Source organism: Grampus griseus (assembly GCF_964374135.1).
Source record: "Grampus griseus genome assembly, chromosome: 3".
Lineage (NCBI taxonomy): Eukaryota > Metazoa > Chordata > Mammalia > Artiodactyla > Delphinidae > Grampus > Grampus griseus.
In genome coordinates, this window is record NC_139019.1 from 30,267,642 (window position 1) to 30,282,317 (window position 14,676).

At 38.8% G+C, this 14,676-nt stretch overlaps 1 protein-coding gene across 1 annotated transcript in view; it reads right to left on the minus strand.

The window, feature by feature from the left end:
* Positions 1-14,676, minus strand: part of CPLANE1 (ciliogenesis and planar polarity effector complex subunit 1) — a gene marked incomplete at its 5' end in the record, with an annotated part of 123,074 nt that overhangs the window by 46,336 nt on the left and 62,062 nt on the right. The window contains 5 exons of the mRNA XM_082650872.1: positions 1,821-1,908; positions 6,885-7,135; positions 11,105-11,212; positions 11,833-12,028; positions 12,375-12,484. Coding sequence (XP_082506998.1) covers positions 1,821-1,908; positions 6,885-7,135; positions 11,105-11,212; positions 11,833-12,028; positions 12,375-12,484 — 753 coding nt within the window. The remainder of the gene's footprint in view (positions 1-1,820; positions 1,909-6,884; positions 7,136-11,104; positions 11,213-11,832; positions 12,029-12,374; positions 12,485-14,676) is intronic.

The following is a 14,676-nucleotide window of genomic DNA, read 5'->3' on the forward strand; positions in this document are numbered from 1 at the left end:
CTTTTAGAGATACATATAAAATATTTATGGATAAAATAATGTGCTGTCTGGAATTTGCTTTAAAATAATTCAGGAAAAGGTAGAAGAGTGGGTGGGATTGGCCATGAGTTTGTAATTGTTAAAGGTGATTGTTGGGTACATGAAGGTCAATTATACTATTCTGTCTGCTATTGAAATAGGCTTGAAATTTTCCATTAAAATTTTTTAAAAATAAAAAGTACTAAAAAAGATATACCAGGCAAAAGAAAGCAGGAATGGACATATTAATATTAGACAAAATTGACTTTTGAGTCTAAAAAGCATTACTGCGAATAAAGAGCGTCATTAATGATAAAAGGGACAAAATTCAACAAAAATAATCATCATGAACTATATTCATTTTATAGCATAGCCTCAACTACATAAAGAAACATTTAACAGAATTATAAAGAGAAATAAATAATTCCACAATCATTGTGGGTAATTTTTAATGCACCCTTCTGAACAGTATAATTTAGAAGTCTGACTATTATATATGTGTGTGTGACTACATATATGAATTTATTTATTTATTTGTTTGTTTGGCTGTGCCGGGTCTTAGTTGCACCATGTGGGATCTTTGTTGCCATGTGCGGGATCTTCGTTGAGGCATGCAGGATCTTTAGTTGCGACATGTAGGATCTTTAGTTGCAGCATGTGCGCTCTTAGTTGTAGCATGCGGGATCTAGTTCCCTGACCAGGGATTGAACACGGGCCCCCTGAATTGGGAGTGCAGAGTCTTAACAACTGGACCATCAGGGAAGTCCCCATATATGAAATTTTATGTAGGATTTTATGTAGGAGATGTGTGTGTGTGTATATATATAAACCAACATAAAACGCTTATTCTTTTCAAATAAACATAGAATATTAACAAAAACTGACTGTATATACTGAGGGAAATTTTAACAAATATCTAAGAATGACATTATTATACACTCATCTAATCACAATACAATGAAAATGGAAATAAATTACAAAAATACAGCCCAAGCCCCATAATATTTGGAAGCTAAAAACTCCTTTTATGAGCTAAAGAAGAAACCTTAATATAAACTGCTAACCATTTCAATCTGAACACCACCAAAAGATGTAACATATCAACACTCTTATCTGGGTCGTTTCAGAAACATGTTCACCCTCAAATGCATTTATTAGAAAAAATAAAAAAAGAAAGAATGAAGTTAGGAAAACTCCAACAAGGTAAGGCCCCAAAAGCAGAAAAAATAATAAAGCTAGGAGTAGAAATTTATGAAAAAGAAAATTAAGAAACAATAGAGGGAATCAATGAACTAAAACCTGTTTTTTGGCAAAATGCATTAAACTGCTGACAAGACTCAATGAGAGAATGTAGATATAAACAACTATAGTTACAGTAGAAATTTATTTAAATAACTACCCTAATTCCATTCATTCAATAAGAAACGAAAAAACTTAATACTTCACCATTGCCGTGTCATTTAACCTGAACCTCAAATTCTAGCTCAGCTGATGACCACAGACAAACAAGCACCTCAGCACAAAGCTCTGTGTGACCCTCAGCAGTGTGTGGCCGCGGATGTGGAGTGCCAGAAACTAAGGTCCAGCCCACAGTGTCCACCTCTGGTTCAAACGCCAGGGGAGGGTACAGCGTCGGGCTTCTCGGAAAAAACACTGGCCTGAGGTGGAAGCCCTCATCTAAAAATGAGGGGACGGATGGCTTCAGCTCCCATAAGAAAACTATTCCCAGTTCTGGCACACCAAAAAGAAATACTTATTCTTTCAAAGCAAGGCTTCAGTCCCACCCCTGACCCCTCACAAACCTTCTTCAGGAATGTTAATGGTTTTTGACGGCAGTGTTTTTTCAGATTCAGGGCCAGAAGACAGCTCAATGTGATCTACAGGTTCAACCTGTAGAAAAACATGCACAACAAAATAACTGCTACAAATTTTACGGTTTGATAATTGCAAAATATCATAAACGATTTTATGTAGGTTTTACACATTTGCATTAATGCAACAAATGAAAGAATAGGATTAAATCCAAAATGAGCTAAATGGTGAGAACTGATGAAGAGGAGTAAATTTTTACTTATTTTGTATCTTAACCGATTTAACCTTTTAAGAGGTTCAGGAAAATTGCATTATAAATTTTACAATGGGGAGGAATGATAACTACCATCTAGACAAAACTTTTCTTCTTTTTACATAGTTCACCTTTATTTTATTTATTTATTTTTTATTGAAGTATAGCTGACTTACAATGTTATACTAGTTTCAGGTGTATAACACAGTAATTCAATATTTTTATACACTACACACCATACAAAGTTATACAATATTATTGACTATTTTCCCTGTGCTGTACATTACATCACCATGACTTATTTTTTTAAAAAATAAATGGTAGTTTGTACCTCTTAATCCCCTTTACCTATTCGGCCCATCTCCCATCCACCTCCCCTCTGGCAACCACTGGTTTGTTCTCTGTATATATGAGTCTGTTTCTGTTTTATACGTTTATTTGTTTTGTGTTTTAGACAGTCTCTTCAACAAATGATGTTGGGAAAACTGGACAGCTACATTTAAAAGAATGAAACCATTTTCATAGACCATTTTCTTACACCATACACAAAAATAAACTCAAACTGGATTAAAGACTTATACGTAAGACCTGAAACCATAAAACTCCTAGAAGAAAACAGGCAGTACGCTCTTTGACATTGGTCTTAGTGATATATTTTTTGGATCTGTCTCCCCAGGCAAGTGCAAGAAAGCAAAAATAAACAGAGACTACATCAAACTAAAAAGCTTTTGCACAGCGAAGGAAACCAACAACAAAACAGAAAGGCAACCTACAGACTGGGAGAAAATATTTGCAAATACTATCTCCAATAAGAGATTAATATGTAAAATATTTAAAGAACTCATACAACTCAATATCAAAAAAACAAACAATCCAATTTAAAAATGAGCAGAGGACATGAAGAGACATTTTTCCAAAGACAACATACAGATGGTCAACAGGCACATGAAAAGATGCTCAACATCACTACTCATCAAGGAAATGCAAATCAAAACCACAATGAGATATCACCTCATGCCAGACAGAATGGCTATTATCAAAGAGACAAGTATTGACAAGGATGTGGAGAAAAGGGAACCCTTGTGCACTGCTGGTGGGAATGTAAATTAGCGCAGCCACTATGGAAAACAGTATGGAGGTTCTTCAAAAAAATAAAAATAGATCTAACATACAATCCAGCAATTCCACTTTGGGGTATTTATCTGAAGAAAACAAAACCTTTCATTTTAAAGATGAGGGAATAAGGCCCAGAGAAATTCAGTGACTTGCAAATCCAGAACATGGACTTGAACCCGTATCTTTAAGGCATGTAGTCGGTGTGTCCACGGTGTCTCTCAGCCTCTTCCAGACCTACAAGCTGTTTTCTTAAACTAAAATGGGCAAGTACAAATCTTTGTATTTATGTGTGCATTATAATAGGGTGAGAACATTTTAAGCCAATATGCCAAACCTTTCATTTAAATCAATTCTATTTCCTTCAAAGTAGTCACCTCGGAAGAAGAGAGTTTGATCAACCATTTTTAGAACTCTTCTTTTGAAATTGTCTCCCAAGCTCGTACTACAATTACTAATAACTGTTCCATTAGTAAGTCTTTATTATATGAACATGATTTTATTTCTGTCAGAATCTAAAAATGAGAGCACGGAGACAGCCATTAAATAAAGTTATCAATTGCCTGCATGCACCAAGCAAAAGACATAATTCCTACCTTCCAGTTTGGAAAGGCTTGGGCTGAGAGGGGACCTGTATCAGAATTTGTGGGAACTTTCAAAAAATACAAATGTGTGACCTACGCCCTCCTCCTTGCAAAGTCACTCCCCTTCCTCTCTCTCCGCCCCACGCCTTTCAATAGGGCTGGCATGTATATTTTGAAGAAGCATCCCAAGTGATCTTGACATGCACAGCTGTCCTTTTATCTAATGACCCAGATCTGTGGAAATTCTTCTTGGAATTCCTCCTCTGGCTTGCTTTCTCCTGAGCATCTTCCCTCCCTCAGATTATTTTCTTAAGCTTTGTTGTTGCATCCCCATCCTTAAAAGTTAGTGCACCCACAGAATTCTGATCTTAACCCACTTTTTCCTTACTCAATATGCTCTCTCTGGGTGAGTGCCCTCACTATTGTAATTTGAACTTTCTCCTAACTGATGACTCTAAAACCTGTACCATCACCCCGGATCTAGCTCCTGAGCTCCAGAAGCATCAACAGATATCCAAATGCCTACTAATCTCACAGCACCTCAAATTTCACGTGGCCCTCACTGAAATCTCTGTCTTACTCCTCCCAAAAGACACACACTTCCTCTACCCTAGTTTAGAAAATGACTCCAACATTCACCCAGGCTGGAAATCTGGAGTCTACTGTGAATCTCTGCATTATTCTTCACCTTCCCACAGCCACTCAACCTCTGAATCCTGCTACATCCTCCCTCCATCCCCAGTGCCAAAGTTCAGGTTATTATTATTTCTTGGCTTGGTACTATTCACCAGATCCCAAACACCAATCAATAGACCTGATATAGGGCTTCCCTGGTGGGGCAGTGGTTGAGAGTCCGCCTGCCGATGCAGGGGACACGGGTTCGTGCCCAGGTCTGGGAAGATCCCACATGCTGTGGAGCAGCTAGGCCCGTGAGCCATGGCCGCTGAGCCTGCGCGTCCGGAGCCTGTGCTCTGCAGCGGGAGAGGCCAAAACAGTAAGAGGCCCGCGTACCGCCCCAAAAAAAAAAAAAAAAAAAAAAAAGACCTGATATAGAGCTAACTGATTAAGAATCATTTATGAAACTTGTTAATAATACAGATTCCTGGGCTCTAACCCAGACCTACCTAAAATCAGAATTTCATAGGTATGGGGCCCATGAGTTTGCACTTCTGACAGTTCCCAAGGTGATTCTAACAAACAGCTAGCCTAGAACTACTGTGACCCAACCAATCTCCCTGTTCCTAGTCTCTTCCTCTCCATTCTATTCACCACATGGCTGCCAGAGTGTCTGATCATATCATTTCAGTGCTTAAAATTCCTCAGTGGTTCCCTATTGCCTGCTTATAGAATAAAATCCTACTCTCTTGGCACAGCAAACAACACTTTCCATCCTTCCCTATCTGCCCTACCTACCTCTCCTGCCAGGCATCTTAAAGCCCAGTCCCATCAACTGCTACCTTCCGCTAACATTGATGTAGTTCCCCAAATACTCTATGCCATTCTGCTTTTGCTCACGATGTTTTCATCAGCCCTTGCTCATCGAACTGATGAATATCAATTCATTATCAGTTCAAGAATCACCTCTACGAAGCCCTCTCTGGTGCCATAGCTTCACTTACCTATACAGTCACAACAGGCCATATGTACCTGTGTGTCCTTACAGCACCCTGTTCACATGTATTTTTGGTGCATACATCTATCTTCTTTTATTAGATTCTAAGCTCCTTGAGAGTAGGGACTATGCCTTATTTACTTTCCTAGTCCCAGAACTTAGCACAGGGCCTAGCATGTGGTAGAAGGTCGATAAATGTTTGTTAAAGGAACGAATGATTCATGGGCTCTGGAGAGAGTGAACAAGCCAGGAACAAGACAAGATTCAGGTGTAAGCAACATATCTGGCTTTAGATACGCTTAATAAACTAGAAGATAAGGGATTTTGAAAGGGATTCCTTGGAATATGGACTTCCAAGGACAACTCTGACACTCAACATTAATTTGGATATAACAGATCTAAACCTGGATTAAAAACAAAAAGGAAAACAACCAACAAAACACCATAATGTCATTACTTAATAGTAGTCCTGAAACTAACACAACATTGCAAATCAACTACACTCCAATAAAAATTTTTAAAAAACCCAGTAGTCCTACTTCATATATTTTTTTCAGTGTAGTTTCACATATGTTTAACCTTAACCTTTTAATAACTGTTAAATGTTTGGATTAAAGAAATGCTGTAAACCTAATAAATTTATCTCTTAAAATATCAACATCTTAGCAACCTAGAATATTTGTTAGACATGTCACTGATGGAATTCGTTTCCTGCAAACCAATTTGCATTTCTCAATATAAGGCTTTAACACATTCAAAATATTTTTACCATTTGTTCGTTAACCTTTATTTTATATAAATTTTATTTCCTAAAAAAAAAGACAGGATGCTTGTGCAAAGTAAGTAATTAACGTTTGAGACTTCCTTCCTATTGGTCTAACTACCATGATATACCAATATACATAAACATCAATCTCTTTATTCTGAATACTTTTTAAAGATACAGAAAATTTCTAAGCACTAGTAATCCCGTTGTATAAAATATCTGAAAGAAACAGAATTCAAAATATAAGGACAACACTGTTTGTAAAGTTATAAAAATCTTGCCGAAGAAAATGATACTCAATTATGAGCAGGGTTTATCTAAAACCACATTCTGGTTTTGTAATTCATATATTTATTTTCCTGGTAGGAAGCAAGAGTTCACTTCTTAAAAGGTTAACGTTTAAGTGGTTCTCAACTGGGAGTGATTTTTTCTCCCAGGGGACATTTGGCAATGCCTGGAGACATTTTTGATTATTATAGCTGAGGGGAATGCTACTAACAGCTAGTGGGTCAAGACCAGGGATGCTAATTATCTTACAATGCATGGGACAAACTCCCACAACAAAGAAATATCTGGCCCAAATGTCAACAATGCTGAGGTTGAGAAACCCTAGCCTAAAGAAACCAAATTTCCCATTATTTTGAAAAATCAAGAGTCTAAAATTATATCACACTACAAATTTAATAAGTAGGTAACAAACAAAAAACTAAAATAAAGACAGCCTACCTTAATACAATGTCGGTCTAGCATGATACGTCTCGGGTAATTCTGCTCTATGTTTTCAGCAATGTTCTGTATTGCTAACAGCTGTTCATCAATTTTCTGAAGCTTTGAGGTGAGATGCTCTAGCCGGCGAGCTGCAGAGCTTGGTGCAGGACGAGTGGCAGAGACATCCTGTAGTAGTTCCCACAGCGGGTAATCTGAGGCATCTGACTTTGAGCTTGGTTCCTTGAATCGAAGATCTGGCTTCGGAGTATCTAAATATTAATAAAGGTAATATCAGAATTGACTACAATTAAAACAGAAGTAGGGGCTTCCCTGGTGGCGCAGTGGTTGAGAGTCCACCTGCCAATGCAGGGGACGCGGGTTCGTGCCCCAGTCAGGGAGGATCCCACATACCGTGGAGCGGCTGGGCCCGTGAGCCATGGCCGCTGAGCCTGCGCATCTGGAGCCTGTGCTCCTCAACGGGAGAGGCCACAACAGTGAGAGGCCCGCGTACCGCAAAAAAAACAAAAACAACAACAACAACAAAAAAAAACAGAATTAGATGCAGATCTACTTTTTTGAAGACCTCATTTTAAGTCAGCATAACATTCCCTTCCAGATCAGTTTTAACTTAATATACTTAGAAATACCATTTCAGCTTCTTGACTTCTGAGATTTGTCTTTGTTGTGAGATAAGAATACATAACAGTGTTACCATTACCACAAAGTTCCATATACAATGCAATTTGAATGTTACTTTTATCTTCTGCTACAAAAATACACTTCATCAAAAAGCAACCTTACTATTTTTATGACTTTTTAAAACTCTCCTTGAAAACCAACAATGTCACACAGTAAAACCTAGGTCCAATGTTGGCCATTACTGCTTCTACGTGGGCCCTTAGGCAAACATTAAACCTCCCAAGGCCCATATCAAAGCCAATGACTGACTCTACTCTTAAGCCCAACTGATTGTTGTCACAAATTTAAAACACTTTTGGCTTCTGGGTCTTCTCCTCCCTATCTCGCTCTCCCTTCTCAGTTGTCATCTTGGTCTTCCCTTCCGCCACCCACTCCTTTTACCCTTCAGTATTTCCAGCGCGCCAGTCTCAGCTCACGTCTCTTCTCACTCAACCCACCCTCTCTGGGTGAGGTCTCAGATGCACTGCTGACTCTCACATCCAAATGGCACTCTTTCTGAGCTCCAGCCCTTAAATCCATCTGTATCCTGGTCATCTCAGTTAGGCTGTCCCCAAAGCATATAAAACCAAACTCATCACTTCAGCCCATTCACCTTGCTCCTTCCCCGATTCCCCAGCTCAGGGAGTAAGCACTGTCATTCACCCAGCTTCCCAAGCCAGAGGCCTGAGACACATTCGAGGTTCTTCCTTCCTTCAGTTCCAACGTGACACCAAATATTGAGGATCCACGTACCTATCATCTCCTCATTCCTACTACCAGTGCTTAGCTGAAGCGTTCACAACCAATGGACCCCAAACAGTATCCTTATCTCTAACTTATTTCACTTCTCTCTAGCCCAACTTCCACACAGGCCCTAGAGAGATCTTTTAAAACCCAAATCTGGTATTTTTCCTTTTCCACCTGAAATCCTTCAGCGTTTCTCTAATGCCTTCACCTTAAAAGTTCAAATGTCTCAGTATGAGAGACAATGGCATTGTCTTCCCTTGGCCTGCCTATCCAGCTCATTTCTCGCTATTTCTTTAAAAAACAAAAATTCCAAGCACACTGAACTTTAATTTTCTCACACTCAGCAAGCTCCGTCAAACCTCTGAGTCACTGCACAATCTATTCTCTCCATCTGTATGCACCGTTCCCTCGCTAGATCCTACTTCTAAGATTCCATTTAGGTGGCTCTCCCCTAAATAGCCCCAATCCTCCCCAGATATAGATTAGATGCTATATTTCCCAACAGTCTCATCCTTATCACCGTAACTGCACTTACCATGCTGTATCATAATCATCTCTTTACTTCCCTGCCTTCCTTCCCCCCATATATGAGCCCAAGGACACAGAGCCTGGTATTACTCTCTTCCTCAGTTCCAATATATTGTCCCTAACTTAGTGTTGAGTGAATGAAGAGTTGGTCAAATGAGGATTATGATGCCTGTCCTACCTAACTCATAGAGATTTTGTGAAGATCAAATTATCCAAAAAAATACTCTGAAAATTGTGAATTACTAAACAAATGTTAAGTAGTGATTATACTTCAGTCCCAGTCTAAGGAGAAGCTTCCCATGAGAAGATAAAGGTAAATTCCAGTGTTGGCAATGGCAGTCACATAATCTTTCCCTACCTGTTTTGGCCCTACCCTTTTTTTAGCTTGACTCTCACAGTACTTTGCCACCTATCCTTCTTGTTTCTTGGCATCCTGCAGTATCTCCCTTATTCACGCAGGAAAGAATCTGGTGTGCAAACTTCAAGTAGAATATACAGCAAAAAAGAGATGGATGTGCTCAAAATCTGGAATGGCTTACATACATAATGAAACTAGTTTCCCTTCCTATGGAGAAACTGTTCCACTCTCACTGACTAACTGAAAAAAAAATCACTTAGGAGGTGATTTAAAATACTGAGTTCCACTGACCCTGCAATGCTCTCCCTCTGCCTAGAAAAGCTCTGCTTGCTGTTACTGATAGTATTCCTGTTGGAGATGGTTTCTAAAATAGTAAGCTACTGTCATTCAAAATGGTGAGGTCTCACTAAAACAGAAATGTATTGTTTGTTTGGCTTTTGCTTTTGTTTTAAATACCTAAGAACCCTGTCCCTCCCTTCTCCCAGCCTTTTCTTATAATACAAATCCCACTCAACTCTACTGTGACTATATTCTGAGTCTTTAAAGTATACTATGTATACCATGACAGAATTTAATTTCACAATATAAAACTCTTCCTTTTAAATTGGCATTTTTAAGTTCTCTTTAGTAATAGTAGAAGGGTCTACTGACATATTTTCATGACCGATCTCCTCAGAGAAGGATCTTCCAAAAGGTTGAATATAGACTTGATCTCACTGATGGAGGAAATTAACCTGTAGCTTATAGTCATTTTAAATGCTGTCCTAAGATATTCTGAGGTCACAGGGAGATCAGTCCAGTTCTAGTTTGTCAGAAGTTCAAAAGTCAAGTTGGTGTGAAAATGAAAGGAAACTAACAGGGTACTTAAGTAGTCACAGGCATTTGGCTAGATGCAACCCTCATGACAACCCTATGAGGTTGTATCCTACAGAGATACAAATGAGGATCAGATAAAGTTAATTACCTGCAAAAAGTCTCCAAGCTATTAAGTAACAGGGCAGAGACTGAAAGTCAGGTCTGTTCTATTTGAATCTACTGATAAAAGCCAAGGTCTTTTCATTTCCCCACACACTTCCCCAGCCTGAAAGACTGTCAGCTTCAGACATCCTCCCTCCACTACCCATGCACCTAGCAGTCCCATGGCAGGGGAGAGAGAGGACAAAGGCTTCAAAATCTGAAATGCTGGTACTTATTGTATACACAGCTGTAATACACATGCTCTAACACATCCTAAGGTGAAGTTTCCCTGCTACCCATCCCTTCCTTGCTCCTCACATCTCCTGAGTGTCTGCTGTTGATGCACAATGAAAAGGCAATGCTGGACTTTGCACCCAAGCAGCTGATGACCACAAGGATAGGCCCATTCCTCCCAACAGTTGTGGAAGCCAGAAGAGGCATTAGGTCTCTGCTGCAGGAAGTCTGATTACATACTAGATTAATCTAATGATTCGCAGATGTAATAAGTTTAGGTTTTGGAGAAACATTCTTCTAAATCTTGCAAATATTTTACAATAATGCAACCTGATTTATGACTATAAAACTGAATATTTTACTAATAAAGTACTATTGGCTACCAAGCCTGTGTATTTTCTATGTGCTATTCTAGAACTTCCCACCTTCTAAAATATGAGAATTCCTTTTTAATACCAAAACACTCATGAAATTCCACAGGATATTTATTTTTAGCCTCATTATTTGAGAAAAGACATATGCACAAACAGATCTGTAGTTTCCTTGCACAATATCCCTGGGTCCCAGGCTTGGAACCATGACTCTATCTCATTTACCTATCTGCCCCTACTCTCCTTAGCAAGGGAAAAACCCTTTTTCTGGTTTCCTCTGCAGTGATCAAGTTTTAGTGCTTATTTCTAATATAACGGTAATTCAGAGAAAGGGGAAAGTTATGCTATAAATCTAGGGCATTCACCTTTGTCCTGCTGTATGTCTGATGGTGGAGGTGAGGTGATGCAAGGCTCCTTCACTTCTGGAATGCCTGCTCTCCAGCTTCTTCCATCCAGAAAGGTTGGAGACACTTCTGCAGGTTTAAAAAATAAATCCATAGCAGAATTGCCAGATTCTATCAAGAATACGAAAGGCATAAAAAGATTGATTCTAAACTTATAAACAAGGTATTTAAAAGATTAACAGAACATTTCTAAATGTGAATATAAACATCTAAAATTATGAATTTGGACTTCCCTGGTGGCACAGTGGTTGAGAATCCGCCTGCCAATGCAGGGGACATGGGTTCGAGCCCTGGTCCAGGAAGTTCCCACATGCCATGGAGCAACTGGGCCCATGTGCCACAGCTACTTAGCCTGTGCTCTAGAGCCCGCAAGCCACAACTACTGAGCCCACGTGCCTGGAACCCGTGCTCCGCAACAAGAGAGACCACTGCAGTGAGAAGCCCACACTCTGCAACGAACAGTCGCTCCCGCTCGCCACAACTAGAGGAGGCCCGTACGTAGCAACGAAGATCCAACACAGCCAAAAATAAAGAAATCAATAAATACGTTTATTAAAAAAATAAATAAAATAAAATTACAGTGGATTTGGAGGAGGAGAGCTAAGAGACATAAGTAGGGGTAACAATGCTACATTAAAGAATTTTTCAAAATGTTTTAAATTTATTTTAAAAGTAGAAAAAATTATTACCTTGACTCTTAAAATTGTGCAGGGGAAGAGCATTAGTAACTGAAGCTGCCATGTAATGTAATTCTGCAGAAGATGGGACTTCTAGACGATCGCTTTGCTGTTTGATACTATTATCATCTGAAGGCTCTTCTCTAACAGGTAATTTGTGTAGATCATCAGCTTCAATGTCAATCACATTTATGTAAGTGTGCCCAATCTGAACCAAAACACACAAAATCAAAGAGGGTTACATTCTTTTTACTTATAGTACGGCCACTCTACCCTACCCCTGCCCCAAAAAGGTTTAATTCTCAAGGCAAGAAGAGCTTATATAAGCCTAACTTAGGGCAAACTTCAGGAAGTATGTGTGATGGTTTTGGTTTACAGTATTTGGGGGCACAATATTTAAATTTTAAACTAATTTTTGACCTTTCCAACAAATCTATGTAGATGAGATTTTTGGCCTCATTTCACCTATACAACTGAATAATGCAGATGACCATAATAAAATTTAGCACAAAGGTATTATTAAAACTTCTTATTAAAACTTCCAAATTTAGTACCGTTTCACTTGCTGAAGGTGACAGAGGTTTCTCTGGTATTTCAGTGGAAAATTTGAGATTCAGATATACATCTGGTGCCAAAAGTTGAGGAACATTGAAAGATTCATGTTCTAAAAATAAGAAAAATCAGGATAGTAAAAAAATCTGTAAATAGCTCTATGTCATTAACTTGGTAAGAAAAAGTTAGCAACAAACAACATTAAAGACATTTGTTGGACGGACTTCCCTGGTGGCGCAGTGGTTAAGAATCTACCTGCCAATGCAGGGAACACAGGTTCAATCCCTGGTCCAGGAAGATCCCACATGCTGCGGAGCAACTAAGCCCGTGCGCCACAATTACTGAGCCTGTGCTGTAGAGTCTGCGAGCCACAACTACTGAGCATGCGTACCACAACTACTGAAGCCCACGCACCCTAGAGCCTGCGTGCCACAACTACTGAGCCCACACACTGCAGCTACTGACACCCGCGTGCTCTAGGGCCCGTGCTCTGCAACAAGAGAAGCCACCGCAGTGAGAAGGCTGCACACCACAACAAAAAGTAGCCCCTGCTCGCTGCAACTAGAGAAAGCCTGCGCACAGCAACGAAGACCCAACGCAACCAAAAAAAAAAAAAAGGATATTTGTTGAAAATCTAAGTAGAAGTTTCATATTTATAAATAAATTAAAGCAAACTGTATTCTATTCTAAGGGCAAATTACTCTAGAATAATTCAGAATTGATGCATATTGACTATTGCTTTTCTCATATGAATGGCTCACAAGAATAATGAAATATCTAAGTCATACCAAGAACATGCTATAATTTCATTTTTCAATTTCAGATATATTAAGTCAGTTTTGCTTGTTTAAAATTTCAATAAAACCAGGCTTTAGGAAATTAATCATAACTAATTTATTTTTTTACTTTCCACACTGTTTCTTGTTGCTTGTTCGCTTGTTTAACCAGCTTTATTGAGACGTAATTCATCTCCTTTAAAAATGTACAATTCAGTAGTTCTTAGTATATATAAAGACCATAGTTAAATTTTATCACTTAAAATGTCTAACATCTTAATTTTACAAAAGTCATTAGCTTCTTATTCAAAACAATATAGAAGCCTGTCACAATAAGTCAGCAGTCTAACTCTGTGCCTTTTGTCCTACAACTCTAATCTTATTTCCTAGCATTGTATTTTTTTTCCCTAGCATTGCATTTTTAATAGAACATTACTTTCAAATTTCACAAGCAAAATATAACTCGTTGCAATACTGAGTACTGGAAACTTGGCACCAAGGCTTGAATTTAAACCACATGACAACCAAAAAACTAGAAAAAAAGCGCTTCTCTGGTGGCACAGTGGTTAAGAATCCACCTGCCAATGCAGGGGACACAGACAGGTTCGAGCCCTGGTCCAGGAAGATCCCCCTATGCCGTGGAGCAACTAAGCCCATGCGCCACAACTGCTGAGCCTGCGCTCTAGAGCCCACAAGCCACAACTACTGAGCCCACGTGCTACAACAACTGAAGCCCGCGTGCCAAGAGCCCATGCTCTGCAACAAGAGAAGCCACCGCAATGAGAACCCGATGCGCTGCAATGAAGAGTAGCCCCTGCTTGCCGCAACTAGAGAAAGCCCGTGTGCAGCAATGAAGACCCAATGCAGCCAAAAATAAATGAATAAAATAAATAAACTTTTTAAAAAACTAGAAAAAAAGAAAGTGAAAATACTTAAATTCTCATTCTATCTCTATTAAATCAATTGATTGGTTTAACTGCTTTTTTTTATGGGGGTCGGTAACTCCTGTTTCGGCCGTCATGCAGACATAACCTTTAACTAGTCATGGTGTTCTCAGAAAAAAAAAGAAAGAAATCACACCTGATGAGGAAGAAATGATTTGCTGATTTTTATGACATTCAGAAACAACTTCTTGAGAAGCAGCATCTTTATCTTGTATTCAATTAGGAGATTTGGGACAAAAAGAGAAAACAGAAAAAGGATTTCACAAGCACAGAAAAAATTAAATATACAAGTGCAGATTTTTATATATTGTGTATAAAACGTGGTAGAAAAGTAGACAGCTTAAGAATTTAATTTTTTAATTAATATGATAATTTTAGATTTTATTACTATTTATATCCTGGGCCTGATCACCTGAATGAATAACAAACTTCTAGCAAATAGGCTGCTGACTTTAGAAGACTACAGAGCAGTCAAGTACCTCCTAGGCTTTCTCAAAGATACATTTAAGAATGTTTCTCAAATGCGCACTCACCATTTGCATCAAAAAAAATCTTATTAAAAAAAAACTTGTACATGCTCAACC